The 24,781-nt window shown below is 41.6% G+C and overlaps 1 protein-coding gene across 1 annotated transcript in view; it reads right to left on the bottom strand.

Moving 5' to 3' along the window:
* The window catches only part of LOC129113774 (protein turtle homolog B-like), a 116,985-nt gene that overhangs the window by 5,664 nt on the left and 86,540 nt on the right, over nt 1-24,781 (bottom strand). The window contains exons 14-18 of the mRNA XM_054626245.1: nt 23,313-23,539; nt 18,766-18,850; nt 15,855-16,019; nt 13,889-13,934; nt 3,076-4,710 (exon numbers count right to left, since the gene is read on the bottom strand). Coding sequence (XP_054482220.1) covers nt 3,076-4,710; nt 13,889-13,934; nt 15,855-16,019; nt 18,766-18,850; nt 23,313-23,539 — 2,158 coding nt within the window. The remainder of the gene's footprint in view (nt 1-3,075; nt 4,711-13,888; nt 13,935-15,854; nt 16,020-18,765; nt 18,851-23,312; nt 23,540-24,781) is intronic.

The following is a 24,781-nucleotide window of genomic DNA, read 5'->3' as shown; positions in this document are numbered from 1 at the left end:
AAAGGAAGTAATTAGTAGTAGAGCACCCTTTATTATTAGCATTGCACTGGGCCACACTGCTTCTCTCACACATGTGGTGTCCACACAGACTACGTTGCTGCTGCAAGCCCTGCTTTCCACATATGTGAGGGGTTGTTGCTCAAAGTTGGAGAGGGTCGTCCACTAATCGGAAGATTGGTGGTTTGATGCCCCGCTCCTCTACTCCACGTGTCAATGTATCCTTGGGCAAGATACTGAACACCACATTGCTCCCAAAAGACTATGCTTTTTTCATGTCTGTGACATGTTCTATAGATATAGACACTGAAACTGTAGTACTGTTGCTGGTATGATGTCAATACACTGTCAAAAGATCTCTAGAAGACAGGCACATGCATGCATTGAGGCTACTCAAACCTGTTAACATGCGCGCCGAAATAAAAAGAGGTTACCCAACGCATATGCACTTCTCACACAGGCACTGTGGCCTGGGCCCTGTTCTTTGCTGGCATCTGGCCAGGGGCCAAGGAACGAATGTGATTGGCGCTCCAAATCCCTATGAGGCTCATCTTCAGACTCAGAAGTGCAAGGATTACTTGGAGCAGCTGGATGTCAGATTAACATCTTGCTGGATGTTAGCATAGGGATTTGGACGAATGGCATGTTGAGCATTAGATGGCTCAACCAAAGGTGCCTGTGTCCGTCTTACAGTATGTAGTGCACACGATTCTCTCACAGTTGATAGTAAACACCAGAGGCATCCTGGTAAGAAGTGTGGTAATCCTTGACAATCTCCTCTTCAATCAGATGGGTCTTGAAGTAGTGAGGGAGTCTGCTAAGAGGGCTAGCCTAGAGCTGCACCCTAAGCAGCATTAACATATCAGAAATTGGACAGGATCAAGCAGCATTTGATTCCTTCCTAAGGAAGATGGCCAAATAGAGGAAATGGATTACCACTGGGCCAAAGGGGCATTGACCTTGTTTGCTGGGCCTTGACCATTCATTTGGTAGCAAAAGGCATTGCAACGTGATCATCAGTTAGCAATGAATTCTGTTCTTTCTTGGCGTTGTAAAAAATGGGGACATATAACCCAGGTCTTTTACTTGGTGTTTTGAGCCGAGATGGGAGTGGAACAGAAGGAGCAGTTCTCATCTATGATGATATTTTAAAATGGCGTTGGACAGTCGTGTTTGCTTAAGAGTTCTCTCTTGCGTGGATTCAAGATGAACTGAGGTAAACACCAATCTTCCCACTCAGTGATTGCATACTACTAGAATGCATTGGTCGGCCTAAGTTCGTACAAAATACCATCAACATACAGTACACTTTCCAAACTTTGTCATATTCAGGGGCTTCTGTCTGTATTGATAAGAATTTAACTTTTTGCTGATGTCAAACCCATGACAACTTAAGTGTGGTTTAGCTCGAGCTTAAAGGCTCAGAAAAGAAAAGCTTGCAGATAGTCCATTGGAATGTTGTCCAGTTTGGCTTTGCACAGATGTATTTTTAGGCTTTTGTACCAAAATACTATAATGAAATATATTATATACCATTTTTTAGAGCAATGAATAAATATGAATGAAAAATAAATATTTAAATTGGTTTGAGGCGGATAAAAGCACTATTGCCTTACTTATGTGTAGACCTGTGGTAGATTTAACTGTGAACGTGGTCAGTTAGCAAACCACTCAAGCATGAAATAGTGTTGGTGTTACAACCGACCTAATTCATTGGCAACTGATGGCATATGCATATCAAAATGCATAATGTACTGAAGACTGCAGAACTTAAAATGCATAGCCACTTTAAGAAAAAGGAAAAAAAGTAAAGAACTGAAATTAACTTCACGTGTTGACTGAAGGAAGGAACAAATCAAACAAAGACTCAGCGTCTTGTATTCCCCTTTAAAGGACGAGGTGATCAAAAAAAGTCCCACCTGCTAACCCCCCCCTTTCAGACATGGATCCAACCCTTACCTATTGCGGTGTAGAGGACCTGGTCACAACAACGCTGCCCAGATAGCTGAGATCAATCAAAAACAAAGCAGGTAAGACTCCAGGAGCCATCAAGAACCACCATACTGCCCCTAATTCATAATGATGGAGACATTGCAGTACATGAGAAGCGGACAGGCCCTGTGACACACTTTGCCCAACAACCTTTCCTTGGTAGTCAGACCTGGGGGTGTCCTTGGGGCAATTAAAGGGGTTGGGGAGAGGAGGGTTACAGAAAGGGAAGGGGAAGTAGGGTAAAATCTGAGAGGTTGGAAGGTAAGGGAGAATTGGTCACGCAGTCAGGTTACAAAGGCCGAGGATGGGCCGCAGGGCCTGCCAAGATGAACTCTTCTTTAAGCATCCCTCTGCATGATGAAGGCATCTTCAAAGGTTTGGAGCTAGACATAACAATGGGTGCTTGCTTTCTCGTGGGAATCAATTGGATGAATATTATGGGATTCCTCCTGTTAGGTGAAAGCAGGGTAACGCATGATACAGATGGAAAAACAGGGTTCCTGTATTGATGTCTGCAAACTCCCAGGCCTTTAGGGGCTTGTGCCCAGCAAATTACATAGTGCACTAGCAATAGTGTTTTTCACCAGGGTGGACCTTAGCCCCAAAAGGTCTGGAATCTAATCTGTAAAGCAAATGCATTGTCTTGTCAATTCAACAAATAATTTGTTTCACAGTTTATGCTTTTTTGTTTCACTGGAAAATGCAATGTATTTTTCAAGGTGATCATTTTGGGACAATGCTTCACAGATTCAATGGGTGAATACCTCTAACTTGATGGCGGACATGAAAAGCAGCATTGACCAAACTGAAGCTAAACTTTAGAGCTCATCAAATGAATCATCACAACCAAATGGTTTCCTTCAACCATACATTTTTCATTTCTTCACATAAAAGTGATCAACAAATAAAAAACCCCCATCTAAAACAAAAAAGAACTTATTTGCCACAGAGATGATTTTAAAATTGATGGATATTAGACAGCACTTTTACTAACCAAAATGTCAAAGCTACTTTATACATCAAAGCATTATGGGTTGGGGCCGATGACTCAAATGGTATCCCTCTCTGCATGCCTAATGCACCTACCCTGAAGCTGACAACTGGGGTGGAGAGGGCTCAGATGGAAGGATCCCCTCCTCAGTCCTCCTCTGAGATGGCATCTGCCCAAAAAGGTTGCTGCTTTCCATGGGGGGTGACGGGGACTGGGAAGCTGGGTAGCTGGTTGCAGAGGTGGCAAAGGCCATGTGGGAACGGTAGCTGGGACTTGCTCTCCTGCTACCCTGGCCTTGGGCAGGTGAGGAGGAAGGGGTAGATCTCCTTGAGAAGCTGGCTGTGGAAGGAGGGAGGAGGGTAATCTCAGACATCTCTGGGGGTATGTGAGGTTGGACAATGCTGGCACGTGGCCGGGGACGTACTACAATCTCCGGAGAGCCCTCGTGAGAACTAAGGGGGCTTTGGGTGAGGGGTGAGAGTCGGGAGGGCTGGAGAACCACCTGATGCATGCCAGAATCCATCCTACGAGCCTGTCTGGGACTGAAACGAGGGGTGGATTCAAACCATCGTGTGTCCAAGCTACTGAATGTGCTAGGGACAATATGGGCCATTGGATCAGGGTAAGGCAAAACCGGCATACCCATACCGTGGCTTGTGTGTCTTAGCTGCCCTAAATGTGCCTCTTGCATAGCTAAATGCTTGGCTGGGGAGCCACGAGGCCTGGTCTTGCTGGGAGACTTGCTTGAACGGATCTTTGGGGCCTCCAGTGGCAGGACAGCTGGGTAAGTAGGCATTGGAAGGGAGGAGGGCTGGAAAGCACTCAGGGGAAGAACATGAGGTGGAGGAGGATAGGGTGAGTCGTGGCGGAGATGCAAAGGGTGATGGGGCGGAAAAATGAATTGGGGCCCCTCCAGACTTGCAAAGGTAAAATCCAGTCCCTGCCAAATCTCCGGGGAACGAGAGGAAGAGGTGAGTGTCAGAGGAAGTGGGAAACCAGGTACAGCATATTGTGGGAAATCACCGTCCCCCATTTCTTCAGGAATCATGGGGTGACCAAAAGGACCTTCAGCAAGGTATGGAGGGGAGGACATGACGGAGCTGAGAGGGCTAGTATCAGGCATGTAAAAAGGAGGTGGGGGATCATGATCCCCAGGGGGGCCTAGGTAGCCATAGAAAGCTCTGTGGTGGAGAGAACCTCGGATCTGCCCAGTGGCCTGGAGCCGACTGCTCTCCATGATGGTCATACCTTCGAAGGGCCTGTGGAAACGAGGGCTGTAGGCTGGAGGTTGCAGGTAGGATTCCTGACTGGAGATCGGAGAAATCTGGTGAGGCCGAAGTGGTGCCATAACTGGGGGCAGAGGCCTGGGATCGTCATTCTCCTCGTCCGACTGCCGGAATTCAGGATAGAGGTCGGATTCTTCCACAAAAGGGAAGCCCTCAATTCGCCGAGGCTTAACAGACATTTCTGGGTCAGAGGGATCTATGACAAAGCGCCCATCTGGGCCTCGGCAGATAAGTTCAATTGGTGTCGTTGCTTCAGCTTCATGCTTGGACATGCCGTACTTGCTTGTTATTGCTCTTTTAGTCTTCTTGTATAAAGACATCTCCTCCCTCTTTCCCGGACTCTGGGGTGGTTTCGTCCCACGCTGGTCATGACTATCTTCAGATGTTTCTGACAGGGACGCCTTCGATCGAATGCTCTCTGGGCTCACCTTTCCTGACGACGACCTACAGAAAAATATACAGAATAAGGGAATCTTTAAATATTCATGAAGCCAGTACTTTGCACAAAGCTTTACTGAGGGTGCTGAAAACGGATCCAGCTACATAAAACTAAAATGACAACACACCTTGCACAATGAAGATTAGATATAAAAACACAGGTTTTATTAATAACTTTAATGACTGCTACACTCCATTGACAAGATTATGACTTATACTTCAAAACACCTGTTTGATTATGAGTCAGTACAATTAAGAATACATAAATGCCCTAACTAAATAACCTGGGTTGACATTGTGTGCTGTTTGCAACATCTTCACAAGTTGAAAGGGATATCACAATCCTCCCATGTCTTGAACATTAACATTGAGTGACTAATGGGAACTTTAAAATAATTATGAATCCTTTAATACAGTAAGGTTCAGTCTGTTGAAGGAGTCATAATTCGTAGATGCAGACGATTGGTGACACAGGATAATTGTTTTGTTTGTCAAGTAGTCAGGAAGGCACATTCAATGAGGGGAAAACACACACTAAAGGGGCCAGTGGGAATCTCTAACATACATTATATCCTTGTCAGGCAATTCCATTGGAATGAAAAAAAAAGACAATGAGAGCATCAGACTGGTTTGTTGGTACACACACAGCGCCTTTCACTCTAGCTATCTGAATTGAAAAGTATTTGGACAGTGACACCCGTTCAATTGTTTTGGTTGTGTACTTGATTTGAAATTAAATAATGACGTAATAAAAAAAGAACTGTCTTTGGCAATTAAAGCCTCTGAAAAGGTATTTTCAAATCTAAAATAGTCTATTTAAATATGAAACATTTTACAAAAAAAAATGTAGGTATTAAAATAGAGAATTTGACAGCCAAACTGCCTCAACAGGACAGTGTGGTTTTATTAGATTTGGTTGACAGTGAACAAACAAAACACCAACTGTCCAGAAAGGATGCAACATCACATTTTTGCATCCCAGCTCAACTGGTGTGAAGAGCACGGAGAAAAAATTGAAATAACATATCCTCAGGGTGATATAACCACCGTGTTCAGACTTTGACAGAAAATAGTGTGTTTATGTAGGAACCCATCACCAACACTCATAGGCTAATAGAGAAAACGGAGTTTAAGGGCCTATAAGGGTGTTCACATTGAGACTGTCATTTCATATATAGTTTCCCTAACATTTTGACAAAGCTAAACATTGACAGGGGTACATATGGATATTTACACTCTCAAATTTAAATTGAAGACAAGCAATACTTTTCTTTCAACCTATTAAATCTAGGCGTATTTTATTGTGTGGCATACATGTTTTAATTAATATGTAAGCATATCTACTACACATTGCTGGTCTGGAAATAAAAAAGTATCCTTTAGTTCCATGTGTACTACTTGATGCTCATGGTCAATATGGTAGGATGGCTAGCATGTTAACTGCTTTTCTGTCTGTTGTCAAGCTTGGGAGAAACAGCTTGTTTGATCCGTGACAATAATATAAGAGGAAAAAGAGCTGGCCTTTACACTGGATATTAGCAACACTAGTTGTCAACAACAGCAATGCAACACTCTCTAATGGCAGGCAGGTGTGACTGACAGGTGTGGGAACAGAGGCTTTGATCCAAGACACCTACAAAGGAGTGAAAATATAACCAACCATAGCTGGGAGGGACTCTGGCTTTGTGTCAATACCAGGTCAAAGGTCATTCTACTAAAAGCTAGCTGACATAGCCCAATAGCTGCAACTGTCCTTTTTTCTGTGGCAGGTTTTTTAGGTTGAGATTTATGGGTGGCATCAAATAATTCAGATAGATATACCTTGTTTTTGCATTTGACAATATGATCAGTGCACAACACACTTTAAATTACATGATATGAAACTCTGTTCCCACTCAGCAAGCCTTTTTTTGTTAATGACCATGTCTTCTTATAGGAAGGAGTAAATAAAAACAATGATTTGTTTTGAAGCCAGTTACTTTATTTAACGGGAAATAAAACATATAGCCAGTCCTCATAGGAATAATTTAGGCTTGTGCTTATAATATAAGTAGAGTCTTCATAAGGCAGCGGCCACTGGAAAAAACACAGTTACATGTGATAGATACTCCAGCTGTGTTTCCCGGTGACTACTCAGATATGGTTTCTGTGAAAAAGCACATCTGCTTTATTGAGCTACAGAGATAAATAACACTGAAATATCAAGTAACTTGTCTTCATAAACTATGGTGATAAAATATGTAATGTAACAGAAACACATAGATCACAACAACTATGCTTGTCTTAACAATGGGCTCTGTTCACATAAAATACTGCTCACACAATGTAACAATCATCACAATTACTGTTATGTTTGTTGATTTGACCATCATTCCTATGGGTTACAATAATATTTGAATCCAAAACTGTAACATACAGTGGGTATGGAAAGTATTCAGACCCCTTTAAATTTTTCACCCTTTGTTTCATTGCAGCCATTTGCTAAAATCGAAAAAGTCCATTTTTTTTTTCGCATTAATGTACACTCAGCAACCCATCTTGACAGAAAAAACCAGAAATGTAGAAATTTTTGCAAATTTATTAAAAAAGAAAAACTGAAATATCACATGGTCATAAGTATTCAGACCCTTTTATTCAGTAGAAGCACCCTTTTGAGCTAGTACAGCCATGAGTCTTCTTGGGAATGATGCAACAAGTTTCTCACACCTGGATTTGGGGATCCTCTGCCATTCTTCCTTGCAGATCCTCTCCAGTTCTGTCAGGTTGGATGGTGAACGTTGGTGGACAGCCATTTTCAGGTCTCTCCAGAGATGCTCAATTGGGTTTAGGTCAGGGCTCTGGCTGGGCCAGTCAAGAATGGTCACAGACTTGTTCCGAAGCCACTCCTTTGTTATTTTAGCTGTGTGCTTCGGGTCATTGTCTTGTTGGAAGGTGAACCTTCGGCCCAGTCTGAGGTCCTGAGCACTCTGGAGGAGGTTTTCTTCCAGGATATCTCTGTACTTGGCCGCATTCATCTTTCCTTCAATTGCAACCAGTCGTCCTGTCCCTGCAGCTGAAAAACACCCCCATAGCATGATGCTGCCACCACCATGTTTCACTGTTGGGATTGTATTGGGCAGGTGATGAGCAGTGCCTGGTTTTCTCCACACATACTGCTTAGAATTAACGCCAAAAGTTCAATCTTGGTCTCATCAGACCAGAGAATCTTATTTCTCATAGTTTGGGAGTCCTCCATGTGTTTTTTGGCAAACTCTATGCGGGCTTTCATATGTCTTGCACTGAGGAGAGGCTTCCGTCGGGCCACTCTGCCATAAAGCCCCGACTGGTGGAGGGCTGCAGTGATAGTTGACTTTGTGGAACTTTCTCCCATCTCCCTACTGCATCTCTGGAGCTCAGCCACAGTGATCTTTGGGTTCTTCTTTACCTCTCTCACCAAGGCTCTTCTCCCACGATTGCTCAGTTTGGCTGGACGGCCAGGTCTAGGAAGAGTTCTGGTCATCCCATACTTCTTCCATTTAAGGATTATGGAGGCCACTGTGCTCTTAGGAACCTTGAGTGCTGCAGAAATTCTTTTGTAACCTTGGCCAGATCTGTGCCTTGCCACAATTCTGTCTCTGAGCTCCTTGGGCAGTTCCTTCGACCTCATGATTCTCATTTGTTCTGACATGCACTGTGAGCTGTAAGGTCTTATATAGACAGGTGTGTGCCTTTCCTAATCAAGTCCAATCAGTTTAATTAAACACAGCTGGACTCCAATGAAGGAGTAGAACCATCTCAAGGAGGATCAGAAGAAATGGACAGCATGTGAGTTAAATATGAGTGTCACAGCAAAGGGTCTGAATACTTATGACCATGTGATATTTCAGTTTTTCTTTTTTAATAAATTTGCAAAAATTTCTACATTTCTGTTTTTTTCTGTCAAGATGGGTTGCTGAGTGTACATTAATGCGGAAAAAAATGAACTTTTTCGATTTTAGCAAATGGCTGCAATGAAACAAAGAGTGAAAAATTTAAAGGGGTCTGAATACTTTCCGTACCCACTGTATGTTGTTAAGTTGATTATACTATTGCATCACTGTTTCTCTAAGATGTCAGGACTACAACCAAGAGGAATAGTGGCCACAATGATAAAATGCAGGCTATTTACTGTATAAGCAGAATCATCACGTCATGTTCACATAACAGTTAGAAATACGTTTCCACAAACTGTCTGTTTCATGACAAAAAGAACATTAATTATTGTGCCATTAAACAGGAACTGAATATAGATTCAGTGATCACTACTGATGCTGTAAAAGTTTACACATATGGTCATGAGCAGCAGTTGGCACTGATGTTATCTTGAAGCTAAAAAATGCAGATTAACAACTAAAACACTTTATTTTATGAAGGTAGATTAACAGGCAGACGAAAAAAGTGTGACTGTGACAGCATATGGGATGAGAAAAGTAATAGTGGTGACGTGTATCAATTCCAAAGTGTCAAAAAGAAAGTGCTTCAGGTCACTTCGAGGTGAAACAGGGATTCAAAGTGAGAAAGGACCCATCAGATACACAGCTCAAACCTTAGGAATGGCTACAGTGCATAGAGTGCTGTGAACAATGCAAAAAACAAGGATTATGTTAAAGGACTACTCTTTTTTTTAGAACATTGATACCCCTCTCATATCTGAATGGTTAACATAAGGCTAGAGCCAGCAGCTGGTTAGCTTAGCTTAGCATACAGACTCTCTTGGTGACAATATCAGCCAAAATGTCAAACTATTCCTCTAACAAATACAGCAAAGTGCACTGTGGTTGAACGCACACCTCAGGAATGATGTCATTGCTCTGGAAAGAATTACCTCAATATTCAGATATAATTTTAAACAAAAGCAGCAATATATATATATATATATATGTCTTGTGTTTATAATACCAATGCATGATGTCTTTAACCACGATAAAACTCTGTTCTTTACTTTAATTTCATGGACTGCCTCCCATTGATGTTTCAAAGAACTGTTACCATACAGTGAATGACCAGTATACTGTATGTTGTTGACCAACAGGATCTCAGAGTTGATGAGATGTAGATACTACTCTGATGTCTGTATATATTGCATTCTGTCCATCCTGGAGAAGGATCCCTCCTCTGTCGTTCTCCCAGAGGTTTCTTCCTTTTTTCTCCCTGTTAAAGGGGTTTTTAGGGGAGTTTTTCCTGTGCCGATGTGAGGGAAGGACAGAGGATGTGAGGGTCTAAGGACAGAGGATGTGAGGGTCTAAGGACAGAGGATGTGAGGGTCTAAGGACAGAGGAGGTGAGGGTCTAAGGACAGAGGATGTGAGGGTCTAAGGACAGTAAGGACAGAGGATGTCTCATGTGCACAGATTGTAAAGCCCTCTGAGGCAAATTTGTAATTTGTGATTCTGGGCTATAAAAAATAAACTGAATTGAATTGAATTGAATTGAATATATGAAGCAAGAGCCAAGGGACAGTTAGCTTAGCTTAGCATTAAGACAGGAAGCAGGAGTGAAACAGCTAGCCTGGCTAACTGCAAAGGCTAAAAGCACACTAATTAACAGGTTATATCTCATTGGTTTCAATCTGCTTCCAGTCTTTATGCTAAACTAAGCTAACATAGCCCCTGGTCCCAGCTTTTTATAGCGTACAGACATGAGCGATGGCAGAAAAGAGAATAATTACCCAAAATGTTAAACTATTCCTTTCGAGGGAGCCATATCATTTTAAAGATCAAATTGGTATTTTTGGTTTCTACTAGAACATGTTTACATGCTTAAATGTTCATGAAACACATTATGTTTCTCATACTATATGTCTGCATATACTGTTTTCACCCTCTGTCTGAAACGCTTCGTTTTAACGATTGTCTCTATAAGCCTCCCTCCCGAAAAAAGCCCCTTCTGATTTGATAGGTCAGCGTTTTTCCGGTCTTCTGCATCTGCGCTGTCGCTTTCTCCGCAGCGTTACTGCAGCCGTGGGACTTAACGTGTGCGTCAACCACACAGAGTTAAGCGGCTCCTCTACCGGCGACTGCATAGTTGTGATATCACAACCTTACGGAAGTCCTGATGACTGATTTAAAGGAACGGTTTCTGAAATCACGCTGTGTGCATTGCTCCCTGGATTGAGTGTTTTGATACTTTTACAATATTCATATAGCACCTTTATAGCTCAATAAGCAAATTAAGACATTAAATCTCACTTTTTACAATGTTGGACCTTTAAATACTCAGGATGTAAACCTGTGAGATCCTCTTTCTGAATTACATACTGTATAATGACCATTGAAAGTTTGGTAATTGGTATAGTGATCCATTCACTGAAACATCAACAAGTCCAGAAATAATGACACGAAAGAGGAGATTATTAGTCCCATTATCTATTCCTGCTGTCCTGAATGGGGAGTGTTACACTTAGAGATATTAGCAAACTGATTCTGTCATACTGTCTCTTTAAATCTTGTCCTGCATGCTTTTATATCCCTAATAATCAAGGCTGATTTTTTTGAACATCTTCTGACGATGAAAATCCTTCATCTTTTCATCAATGAAAGACCCAGACCGGTATTGTTGTCGACCTTGTTGGTACATTGGGCCAGACGCATGCAGCCAGGCCAGGACTCTGAGGAGCCAGGGGTTGAACCAAAGTGCAAAAGGGGGATGTGTACTTTGTGCAAGAACGGGGGGGGGGGGGGCAGCAGTTGGCACACTCACTGAGGACTGGAGGGTCGGGGCCTGTACCTGCCTGCGTCCAGCCCCTCCCAGTAGGGTTCAATGCTGGGAATGAGGCTAAGTGGGCTCCTGTAGAAGTGGGGAGATCAGACAGTAAGAAGTGAGGAGAACGTGGAGGTTAGCAGGAAGGGCGTCAACGAGTCGTGTTTGAAACAGCAACAGAAAAAGAGAGGAAAAACAGATGGATATTATTGAGTGGATCGAAAAAGGAGAGAAATGAGAAGAGGCATTAGTAAGCCACAGAGAAGATCAGAGAGAAAGGCTGCCATGGAGCAACTAGGGGGAGACAAAGGGGAGAGAGGGGAGATAAATATGAGTAAAGATGTGGCCGCTGCTTATTTATTGAGGCCAAAATCCCTCATTCCAGAACCAGAGCAGAGAGTCCAACTCAACTTTCTCTAGGTGCGTGCCATTTTTACCTGAAGACACGAGAAGGTAGAAGAGGGGCGATGAAGGAGAAATCAAGTGAATGCACATTTCCTGAAATGATACGTCCTTGTCACATCTCGTTGACTTGGAGTTGTGAAACATTGGCCTATGCATGTTGTCCTACACTAAACTTTGCAAAGCATCCACACAAGCACTACAACCTGTATTTGGACTGTACAGATAATTCAAACTGAGTAAATATGTAGGTGTTTGGTTAAAGCCTCCATGTGTGGAAATTTGAAATGGTTTTGTAGCATCTTTTTTTTCTGATTTGAGACACCCCATTTGAGACAATCCAGATAAGATTGGCTGGGAGTCAGACAGTTCTTTTTTTTTACTATAACTGGAAGTCGCAAAAGTCACACATTTTTGAGTTCTAAACACAGGGCTTTGATCTGTAGGGTTTCTTTGTCCTTCTAACATTCACTTAAGGTGCTTTCACACTTGTGGTCGGGTTCACTCGGTTCAGACCAAGGAAAATGATGATACATTGTTACATTTAGTTCCTGTTCACTGACTTTTTTCCTAACAATTCAAGAGGAGTAAACATGAAGTTATACAGACTGACAGCTAATGAGTTGATTGGACAGTTTTGGCGATTGTCATCCTGCAGGATCAGGACCCACGTGGGGGATGTGTGATGTGTGTATTTATGTTCTTTGGTGTCACAAAGAGCTCAGTTTGTTTGCTTTCGCCCCGCAGACAAACCTCTCAAGAGTCCGCCTGGAGTGGACCTGGACCCACATTTTCCAGTCGGTCTTGGTTCAGTTGTTTGGTCTGTACCAGGGTCACATTGATAGCTTTCCCATACCTGAGTATGTTTTAACCGAACCAAACAGGTCAGGTGTGAAACCACCCCAAAAGGCTGATAATACATGATGTCATCTTATTGTTGACAAATTACATGATAAAACCGAAACCCACAATGTGTCTGTCTCTCATTACGTTCTGAATCCCCTTCTTGGTCTGAAGCCCACTGGTTCCTACTGAAGATGTCAAGTTTACATACTGTACTTTCTTTCTATATAAAGGGATGAATAAACAACAAACAAAAGGAGTAAATAGTGCATTTGTTGGGGACTATTTTCTGCCAAGGATTAGGTGAGCTACTGAGTATTTAGGGCAGCAGGACGCTGTATGTGGGATTGAGTCCAAATAAACTGCAGTGGGTGTGTTCATGGTAATGAAGGAACATGTCACTAAATTCACCAGTGTTTGTTGTTTTTTGGACAACAATGGAGTTCTACGGCACAAAGAATGAGGTTGTATCAGGCTTTGGTACACACAGTACTTATTAGAAGATACATTCACTGTAGGATTTTGTCTTTAAAGGGGATTTGTAGACAATGAAAAGCTTTGTTGACAGTGAAAAAAAGGTTAAGTTTAACTAGTTGATGAATCAGAAAATGAATAAAATATTTACATTAAATTAATGTGAGCAGTTGCTATAACTGAGATTTGTGGATATGTCATTTCAGAACAGCTTTAAGCATGCAGTAATTTAAAGACAGACAGTGGAGGAGTGTGTGCTTCCACCACAGGATGATCAGATATCTCACTCAGGCCTCGCTCCTCGGAGCAGAACGGACCCTTCTCATGGCGGACATTTTCACCTGTCTGATACAGGTGTAACATCCATGTGCCAGCGTGCACAAGGCTCTAGCCTGTGCACGCCAGCACATAGAGCCCCGGTTAATGTCATAAGTCACACCTGTGCTCTTTCTGCTGTGACATGTCAGAATGTCGGCTGTGAAAAGAGTCTATCAAGGGACCTGAGGCGCTCTCTGTGATGGTGGATTTCAGGGATTTCAGGACAGAATTCATGTCTGACAATGTAATGTAAGAATTTTTTTTTTTTTTTACACAAGAAACATTCAGGGTTGACAACACTGAAGCAATAATGTGAAGTTGTCATTTAAGTATCCATGGAATGAGTTGATTTCTATAATCCTAACAGGCCGCTCCTATATAAATCCTAACAGCAGTGAAGCAGTGTTGTGAGTCATGGTGGGGTTACTTACGGTGTTTCCATGCTTTTTCTGAAGTGGGTTATGGAGAGAGGGGGGTCTGGAAGAGGGGAGAAAGACAGAAAGAGGCCATTAGTGCCATTTAAGATCAACTTTATATGTAGGTTTTTAGTATGTTTGTATCATAATTACTGCAGCGTTCTCCGTCTCTCTTTTCAGAACTACTCAAATGCAAAAGTTTACAATGAGTGAAAAACAGAGGCAGTTAGCGGCAGTGTAACAGATGGAGTGAATTAACTGCTTTCACATTCAGTGTTATATTTCCTTTTGTTTTTCATTCCCCCAAAGACAGCATCAGTGCTGCTGCTGAGGAGCCTGGAGCAGGGTTTGAAACTGAGAAGGAAAACAGTAAAATGGAAATGATGCTTTAACAAAAAACATCAAATATACGGACTGACTATAGCCATGTCTGCTTCTTCTTGCTTACGTTCTAGGTCAAACAATTAAATTGATGTCTCCTGTTTGAACAGGTAGTTAAAGCTGGGAGGATATGAGTCAGATAAAGCAGCACAATGTTGCTGTTAAAGTACATGAATCAGTTAAGTTCATGTGTGGTGAATGTGTCACAGTTAAGCTTACATAATAAATGTTATCATTAATAATAACTGTAAACATGAATGTACAGAAGCCCTGAGAGGCAAGTGAGGAAAACAAATTCTGCTGATCCATTTTCGAAGTCTGATCTAAATTGTTTTGTCTCCTGTGTTATTGACTTGAGAACATTTTAAAATATACATCTTAGTTACTTAGATTTAGTTTTCATAAGTGGCACAGGGGTTTTGCTAGATGAAATTTAGTTTCTGCCAGCAGCATTTGTCTGAGTTTTTTGTAGTAATACCCATTCCAGCCACTATAGCTTTGTTACTCGGGCAGCTCCGAGCACGAACTGAGGCGTTTATACTCAATGCTCTGTGTGCTGTGTATTCTCAAGAATGAAAGAGGACGTAGAAACAAAATGAAGTGTAACTCATAGATATGCCCATAGACTGTAGGTGTAACGGGCAAAAAGCCATAAACCAACCTCCACAATGACAAGAGGGATTGTAAATATCTTTAAACTCAAATGTCATATTAATGGACTACTTTATTGTCTTTGTACAAGCCAAGTCAAGAGAGGAATCAAGTACTTCATGCCTTATTAAGAAACAAAGGTTCAATATCCTGTAAACAATTTAATTTTGGTGGATATATTTACTCAAATGAAGATTTTTAAGACCTCCTGTTTCAAAAATTCAGAGGTTCACGACCAAGCGCCGTGATCACACGCAGAGCATACACGTAATTTTCTGGCGCCCACGCCTCACGCTGGCTTCACTACAGAGAGTATAAACTTAGTTTGACCCATGTTATTAGAAGGACTAAAAGCATTCATGTTTTCTTCAAGGTTACTTTAAATTTCTCCATGCACTCTAAACACCAGCTACACTGTGTGTACATTTTTAGTCCTGGCAAAAACTTTTTCGACTACATATTTAGTCATAAACACAGAACAACAAAACTATTTAGAACAGAAAACGGATTACCACAATTATTTGATTTAATAAATTCATTTTTCTCACTTTCCTCTCATGGCTTCCATATTTAAGGGCCAGAGTATGCCCAGAACTATGGAAGCCGATGCAAAAAGGCAAATGGCCCTATCTAGAGCCATGGTGGGGTTTGTCCTTTCTGGGCTACTGTAGAAACATGGCAGACTTTATAAAGAAGACCCAATCCCTATGTAAAGATCATTCTAAGGTAACAAAAACACAACAATTCTTATTTTCTGTGATTTATACACTTAAGACAACATAGGTATTCATATTTTATTCCATGTCTGCCAATAGATCCCCCTGAATGCAACATCCTGGCCCTCTAATGTATTCGGTCATCTCATTCTTCTATATATTTTAAAAGTTCCCAAAACATTGGCTTAGTGATATTGTAGATAGCTATTAAGGACCTGGACTTTCCCCCTCACCTCGTTTCCTCTTAAGCTTCCGCCTGCGCTGCTTGTTGACAAAGCAGGCGGCCATGGTGCTGAACAGGACGGCTGCTGCCAGGAAACAGATGGTGGCCACGATGCCAGCCACCACAGGCCGCGCCAGTCCACGCTCCTCCACCATCTCTGGAGGAGGGAAGAAGTCTGTGGGGTGAGGAGGGAAGAGTCAGGTGTGGTCACAGTGTAGCATCAAAATGAAGAGGATGTTAAAGAAAGAAGGACGTGACAGTTTTCACTTGGACATGATGTATGCAGAGACGTGGTGTTGAGGGAAATTAACAGTTTAATGGAGGAGCAAGCAAAGAGAATAAAGACACTGATGTTAAACTTTAAGTTTGCTCACCAGACTTCTGATATTGCGCTGCTCGAGATTAATGCTAATGTCAACATTCATATCCCGGATCTGAAATCGGGGCTGATATTTACCGTGGGATTACCACGCAGATGTGAGCCCACGGATAGAGAGCACACTGTCCCTCTGAGAGAACACACTGTGCTCTGAAAAAGCAGCTATTTAACTATATGAGAAACTGTTCTGATGTTCATTTGGGGGGTATAAGCTCCTTTGCCACTCGCTCTAACAAAAAAAAGAGACACCTCGTTCAATACTTTGTAGGTTCCTGCAGCCTTTGAAGTGATAGGAAAAGCCCTGCCATTTCCAATGACATTAAAATATGCAGGAGTTGACCTTTACGACTGCACCTGTCTTCAGATTGGCATTTCTGCAGGATTCATGCCATGATGACTAAGCAGAATGTAAACTTTTTTCCCCCTGCGGTGTAGAAAGCTACAGAAGCGCCATGTGCGCTGCGTTATGTGGTTGCCACCACTTTAGGTTTTGCTCTATTTGGAATGATATTTTGTGTCAGATTACATTAATTACCAAGGTAAAACTGTTTTTAAATCTACTATTATGCAAACAAATCCAGAATCTATAATTATGCAAATGTGTTTCACTGCTGGACACATGATATGTCTTACTAAGTTAAGGTCAACAAAAACAACCACAGCCATAATAATCCTAATAACTCATAGAAGTCAGTCTGTGTGAGAGGAGACAATGGACAGGATGCTTAAAGACATTAGTCTCTTACATTGGTCTCCTTTACTGAGTAATAGCTAAGTAATCTACTTAGACATGACTCTGAATTAGGTTTCAAACTTTAAGTGATAATGGTGTCACCAAGAGATGTTCTTCAATGTTGTAACATAAACCATCACTGTAGAACTAACACTAGATTAATTCAAAGCTTTGAAGCTTAAGATTGCCAAAACAAACTTTACCCATTTATAAAAGGGATGCTTAAATTGTTTAATATTAATCATGATCACAATTTTGGCTTTCCACAAATAACAGAACAAGATCGACTGTGATATTGTCGTTTAAAATGCGTTCTTCACTTACAGAAATCAATGCTGCATATCAAATCAAGCACTTACTAAACTAACAGCCAGCCACCGGGGGGACGATACAGATGTTTTGGCTTCACTTTTAGGCAGAAGACTGAATGTTACAGCTGCATGTCACGAGAGGAGATATATACTGTATATATCTCGTTTTGCTTTACTCAGGAAAAACTTATTACGCTGAATGCATCTGAAGAAGAACCTTATTTTAAGTATATTTTTGATCTGTACATTAAAAGGAATGCAGAACAACATGGACGTGAAAGCAGAATATCTACAATGTGAAAGTGCAATAAAATACCTGTCCCTAAAATCAATTAATAATCATAATGAATAATCATGATCTCCAATATTGATCAAAACAATTGGGATTCTAATTTTGGGAATAATCTTGCAGCCTCATATATTAACTCTGCCTTTCTTCTCTGACGCTCTGTTCATCATGACTGGCCGCACTCCTCAGCACTTTACACTCTGATATGCATCAAAGCGAATGGCACCGTTGTGCATTATCAATATCATTACGGCTTTGAAAACCCAGATGGTCCACGAGAAGAGACAACTTGAACTCCCGCTGTAGAGCTACAAATTTTTAGAACCATCCTAGCTTATTAATGCTGGAGCTCTTTATTGGCCTACATGCTAATGAACCGCTCAGTGACGACCAGTGGGGATTATGTGTCAAGCTTTGTTTAAGTGGTTCATGTGCCGCAGTGAAGCATGATACAGCAAAATGCAAAAGTGTTGCACCTCCGGCAATATTTGGTTGATGAAATAACTACTGATCAGCCAAGGAACACCTTTTATCTTCAGTAGGAGAGGGTGTATCCACGTAATTTATGGAGTATGATGCTGATTGACAATATACAAAGAAAAAAGCTGTCATATTTATACTTTTGAGCCTTTGATCACTGCTTAGCATAGTTGTAAACATTAACCAATAGGGGGCAGCAGAGTGCTTCCAGAGATCTGTGAGCAAATCCGTCTATAAGTGCAACCAAGAGCTGCTCTTCCCAAATGATGTGTACCCGTTGACCTCTGCAGGGGAGTGACATCACATTTTGACAGTTTTTTTTCTTCAGATTTTAAGACAGTCTTTAAGCATTGTGACCAAGAAAAGATTGACTCTGATTAATCTTTTTTTTTTTTTTTTTTAGCACAAAGCTGTCCAATACAATCCATGGGAGACAGGCAGAGCGATGATGTCATACTTCTCAGGATGGTACAAAAGGAGTGTGCATGTAAAGAGAGCTTACATTTAATAGTGCTGAGTGGGCGAAATGTAAAGTTGGGAGTTGCTGCGTGTGCAATACATCTGCAGCCTCTCCTCATCTCAACTCATTAAGATTGCCTGAGGTTACGGATGCAGCTTGCCGCCGGAGGTTGTTGGGTTTGAGTCCCGGCATCGACGGGAGAAAAGCTCCTCTGAACTTTTCGGGGCAGTGAGTGGGGAGATTCAAGAGTGTGCAATGCGTGGGCTCACCTGTGCTGGACACTCCCACTATGTTACTGGGCTCACTGATGGTGTCGTCCATGACGGCCATGACTCTGAACTCGTACCACGCCTCCTAGGAGCAGGGGAGCAGAGAGAGGGAGAGCTACGTTCAGAAGGTGAACTCGTGTCTGGCGTCATGTCGGGCTGCAGGATTCTGTTTGTGTCTCCAGAGAACAGCCGGCTGAGTCACAGAGGCTTTGTGGACATGAATAGTGCAGCTCAGTCACTGACAGTTACCTTTTAGTGTTAAACAGATTAAAAACCCATCATTGTTCCTACAGTTTATAAATGGCACAATGGGACCTAGAAGTCATGCATTCAGATTCTTTATTAAAGAGGCACTCAGCTAATTTTAACATCAGTTTACCAAACACATACCACACAGTTAATGACTTCTTAAGCTTTATAAAAACAAAACAAAATCACACTCCTGATGTCATAGTGATGTCATCAGGGTTATCTTGTATCGACATTGCCTTTTTTTTTCTCTTTGCAAGGCTTTTATAATTCCCATAGTTGTAAAACATGATACTATTTTTTAAGGTGCATTATAATCCATTATAATGTGATTATGAGTTACTCTAAGTCATCATTGTTTGCTCTAAGTGAAAAAAATGAACGTCAAATATGTCAATGAGTGACCCGCAATTATAAAGTATCATGATACTTCACATTGTAACACATGTTTACTATGTTTAAAGTGCATTATAGAAAGAAAGCGTTTCCAAAAATAAACTTTAAAATCTGTTAACACCAAATTAATAGAAGTTTGGATGATATAGTTTACTATAATCATGTTTTTATTCAGACAGCAGAATGATGTAAACCTTAATAATCTGAAGCTTAATTTGGCTTTTCAAATAGCTTTATAATCAATATCACATCAACAATATGTACAGGGAGGAACAAGTAATAAGAATCTCAATAACATGAATATCGTAATGGATGAATAATGTGGTTTAAGATGGATAAATCACCTGTGACTCAGTCATGATGAAAAGACGTATTAAACACCTTTTTCATTTCCTCGGTGGCTGGCTGTGCTCTTCACAGTGCCGGGTCAGCTGTCGAGCTGGTAGAGACTTGCTCAAGAACACTTCAGCAGGGTCCAATACCTACTTTACTGTACTGTTGGCATAACACCCACAAACGGACCGATAAACGTGCTGTGGACTGAGCTCTCAGCTCAACTGTTTCCTGGCACCGATTGAGGATGAGGAGAAGCGTGTGACCAAACATCACACCACCTTCTTATATGCAACCAAACAGAGCAACCCCCCTTGGTCAAATTACCTCACAGTAAAAAATGTGCAGCAAAAATAATTATACAAGCCAGGTGCATTGTGCGTGTGGGGAGAGAGCTGGAGAGAAGTGTGTGTGGGTGTTTGCTGTGTAGTGAAAGGAGATATAAAAGCATCTGTGTGGAGCTGACGGTGGCACTTAGATTCAAGAAAAGAAGCTCGAACATGTCACAGCAGGAGAATTAGCAGACACACGCAAAGATGTGGAATGTTTAAAAAGAAGTATTGTGTCAGTGAAATTCCCTGTCCTCTTGATACAGTGCATTACATTGTATATAACTTCATATTTCGGTTGCTAGTCTCTTCTTGCTCAGTACTAGCTACTTGCAGACTTACAATAGTGAAAGCACACACGTGTGTTCTGAGCCTTAGAGGTAACATATAAGAAGCAGAATTGGCACGAATTAAAACCCACAGAGGTGGTCAGCAAGTGAGCCGAGTCAAACGTGTGCACACCTGCATTGTTACTATGGCAACCGAGGTGGATGCGGAGGCACATAATTATACGTATGCAGAATCTGATCTGGGTAATCAAGAGCACTGTTTTAAAACACAACTTTGCATGAAGCATGAACTTTGCATCAGTGTAGGGTTCTGTTCAATAAAGTTTTTTTCTGTTCTGTGAATTGGAACAGACCTTAATGTCATTTTTTTCGTTCTTACACCTTCAGTTGGATACGATGTTGAATCAATACAGATGGGAACCAGCGAAGAAAGCAGGAGGAAACTAAATCTAGTCACTTAACTGGATTCAAATGATTTCTGGAGCCTCAGATAATGACTGGATGAAGCGAAATATTGGAACACTTGAGCATTGAAAAATATGTTATATGTGTTATATGATGTATTCTTAAAGGGAAAGTCTTTTTATTCTCATAATTGTTTCTCCACTCTGACTATGAATCATGATACTTTTGCACTCTTCAACGCTGTGGAGGTTTGGGAGACGCAACTCAAGCAGTGCAGCCTCCTTAAAGAGTCTATAATGGACATTTTCATAATAACAATGTATCAAATGACACATTGTTTTCGCACTGCCCTTTCCATGAAAGAAGGCGCTCATATAAATGAAGCTTATGGTATGAGGATTATCACCTGAATCTGCAGCTCCTCTAGGCTTTGCAGAGCTTGATAGTGAGTTCTAGCTCATTCTTTTGGTGTCCAACTACAACTTTACAACTACTGGGAGTTCTGGAGGGAGGGGTTTGGGCCAGGTGACGGGGGTGAGTAGGTTGGCATTCGCTGTCATGAGGTTGCATGTCAGTGCTGAAGGTCAGAGAGGTAGGAGGGGGCTAGGCTGTGGAGGCCATTGTTAAGTGATGGGGAGACCTTTGGATTGGATTAATTGCTAAGTGGGGAGACAGTGGAGGTTTTGTAGGACTGCAGTGTGTTTTGGATGTATTGTGGGTTGTTGAGGATTTTGGTGGATGTGCCATACAGGATACTGTTGCAGAACAAGTTGGGTGTTTGATGACAGTCCTGGATGAGCGTTTCAGCAGCTGAGAAGGAGAAGGAGGGGCATAGATGGGATAATGAAGGATGTTTTTGAGGGTTTGATCAAAGATGGCTTCAAGGTTACGGATCTTTGCAAAAGCAGGAAGAATGGAGCCATCGATCATTGCAGGGAGAGACGTTGTGGCAGGATTTGCTGAGGGATTTGGGGCCTGATTATGAGGGCTACAGTTTTGTCACTCTTGAGTTTGAAGAAGTAAGCTTGCATATGGGATTTTATATCATTGAGGCTGTTTTTGAGGGTGGAGTTGGTGGTGGTGGCACTAAAGGATTTGGTGGAGCTCTAGAGCTGGGTGATGTCAATATAACCGTGGAAATGTTTGCCAAAGAGGCGTGTGTGATTACTAAGGGGAAGCATGTGGAGGTTGAAGAGGAGAGGGCCGAGCACCAAACCTTGGGGGACACCTTAAGAAACTGGGGCCGTGTTAGAGTTGGATGTGTTTATACCAATGATCTGCTGATGGTTGTAGAGGTATGATTTTAATCAGTAGAGGGCAGTGCCAGTGATATTGAGAGAGGACTCAATGCAGGAGAGGAGGATTAAGTTATTGGCAGTGTCGAATGCAGCACTGAGGTCAAGTCAAAAAAAGATATTGGGAGTGTGGGCATCAGCGGAGAGGACAAGGTTATTGGTGACTCTCTTCGGGGCAGTTTTTGTGCTGTGTTGGGGTCTGAAACCAGATTTATATGGTTTAATGGAGTTGGTTGGAGTTTTGAGTTGAGAGGCCACAGTGCGTTCCAGTTTTTTAGGCAGAAAGAGGAGATTGGAACTTACTGCTCTCAGGCATGATAACGCCCTGCTCAGCACCAAACGGCACAGACAAAGTTAGCGACTTGCTTATATAGCATTTAGTAACTTAAGAGCCAGATATTTCGCTTAAGACTTGCTAGAGACAAAACCAGACAAACTTATAAAAAACGTCATTGTCATCAGATTTTCATCTTTACAACGGAACTTGAACACATCATGTATGACGAACAATTCCGTCAGAGAAAGCAACTGAAAAAAAGCTTCACATTTTTTCTAGATGTCTCATTTAAAATTTTGCACCTAATAAACCGTTGACTTTAAACATTAAATCCTGATCTCCTCAGCTCAACTAGGAAGCCATGATTGACTTGGCTGAGACCAACAGTCACGTGATAACAATTCAGTGAATCTGAACTGAAGGGTACTGAGCACAGGTCATTTCTGGACACAGGCAGGAGAGGTTGTATAAAGAGGTTGTAAAAATGTGAATAGCTCAATTTTTATAGTAATTACAGACTCTTTTTTTCGTACACTGGTAACACCTGTGGACACTTACCAAATTGTTGGATATGTAGATTCCATTGTTCCATTGTCCAATTTTAGTAAAATAAAGTAACAAAGAAATTCACCTTGCGGTTTTTTTCATGATTTGTGGCATGGTAACTGTGTTATACTGCACAAAATACATATCTGAGCCCTCTCTACTTCTAGCCATGTTTGTGCTGTTTCCATAGAGTTGCAGGTCTATGTGTTGTATGTTGCAGTGAAAATCAAATAAAACAGAGAGAAAAATATGACAGGAGCAAAAAAAAGCCAAAAACAGCTTGGGGTTCAGAGGGTTAAAGATCACACTGCAATTGTGTCTGTGCAAACTGAAAGGCATATTTAACCCTCCATTATGTCTCAGAATGTCTTTATCCTGGAACTAGTCTGATGCAGGTCTTCTATAACACTGTGTCTGTGTCTTTTACCTGGATCAGGTCTCGGGCGAGCAAGTCTGTCTCCCCTGCAGGAACGCCGTCGTCCAAGACCTCCCACCGCTCCCCGAGGCGGAACTCCATGACGTAATGCTGGATTGGTGCTGTATGATTGGCAGGCGGGATCCAGGTGAGCAGGACTCCCTGTTGCGTGCGATTGGCTGTGAGGCACCGTGGTGGGGTAAGCAGCACCAATGGTTCAGGGGTACTTATAGGAAATACTGGAAGAGGGACATACGGGTCGGGAATGTGTGTGTGAGTCAATCAGTCATATATTCAGTGAGCAGTTCCACCAGTGAATCAGCCCCTTTACACTTTGACACTGTATCAGAACATCACTTCACATGACTTCTTCAAGTACTTTCCATTACACTCTTTTACTAATTCAAGTCATCTCCATTAAAAATAAACAGCTAACTCTAGATGGTATCACACATCAAAACTTGTTTTCAATTGCTTCAATAAAATTAAACATTACGTTTTAATAGCTATGTCATTGTATGTAAAAATGTTTTAAGGAGAGAAAGAAAACAAGCAGCCCCCGGGCTGAATGCTTTGTCGTCTCTGTCTCTCCTCCTCGTCCGACACAGAAGGTGATGCAGTCTGAAAGGTTATCCTGATTTCCAGCACGTCACTTATCTTTAAGTAATAATCTGTGACAGCTTCATTTATACTTAATAAATGTCCCTTTCATCACTGCTAGGAGGAATGAGACTGTATAATGAATGATTCAACCAAAGCCTAGTTTAAGCTTTTCTTTTATTGTGGTTATGTTACGCGATTGTGGCATAGTGGAGGGTCGATGGTTCGATACCCGGCTTCGGCAGTTGATGTGTCCTTGGGCAAGACACTTAACCCCAAGTTGCTCCTGAAGGCTTGCCATCGGTGTGGACTGGATGTTGCATGAATGTTAGTTAGAGTCTGATGGTGGCACCTTGCATGGTAAAAATGCACAGAAATTAACTGAATTTAAATTATATTTTGTATTTCAGTACACTTATATATGATAGTATATAACAGGGTCTTAACATGCTGTGGCAAATCGCCCTCTATTGACAACTATCAATCAAGCAGATTAACTCTGATTGAGACCTCTTAGCTGTTATCTGGTTAAGAGATTCGCACTCTGCACTCTAGTGTCTGCACTTTTTAGTCAAAGATGGTTTTGTGGAAGAAGAAACACCATTCTGGGTCGTTATTTTATGTTCAAAAGAATAAGGAGTGTTCTGTGTCCTTTTGCTGTTTCAGGGTTCCACAGTAACTTTTAAAAGTGGCAGCCAGGCATCAGCACTTTGTTGCAGAAACTGAAAATATAGCTGCCATTTGTGATAGGCTACTATGCAGTTATACATCAGCTTAATAATAATAATAATGATAATAATGTATATCAACGTCCCTCCAGCTGAAACATGCCGACTTACTTTGCCTCCCAAAGATTTAACTTTTTTTTTTTTTTTTCAGGT

Source organism: Anoplopoma fimbria, chromosome 24, assembly GCF_027596085.1.
Source record: "Anoplopoma fimbria isolate UVic2021 breed Golden Eagle Sablefish chromosome 24, Afim_UVic_2022, whole genome shotgun sequence".
Lineage (NCBI taxonomy): Eukaryota > Metazoa > Chordata > Actinopteri > Perciformes > Anoplopomatidae > Anoplopoma > Anoplopoma fimbria.
This window is presented reverse-complemented; position numbering and strand designations above follow the sequence as displayed.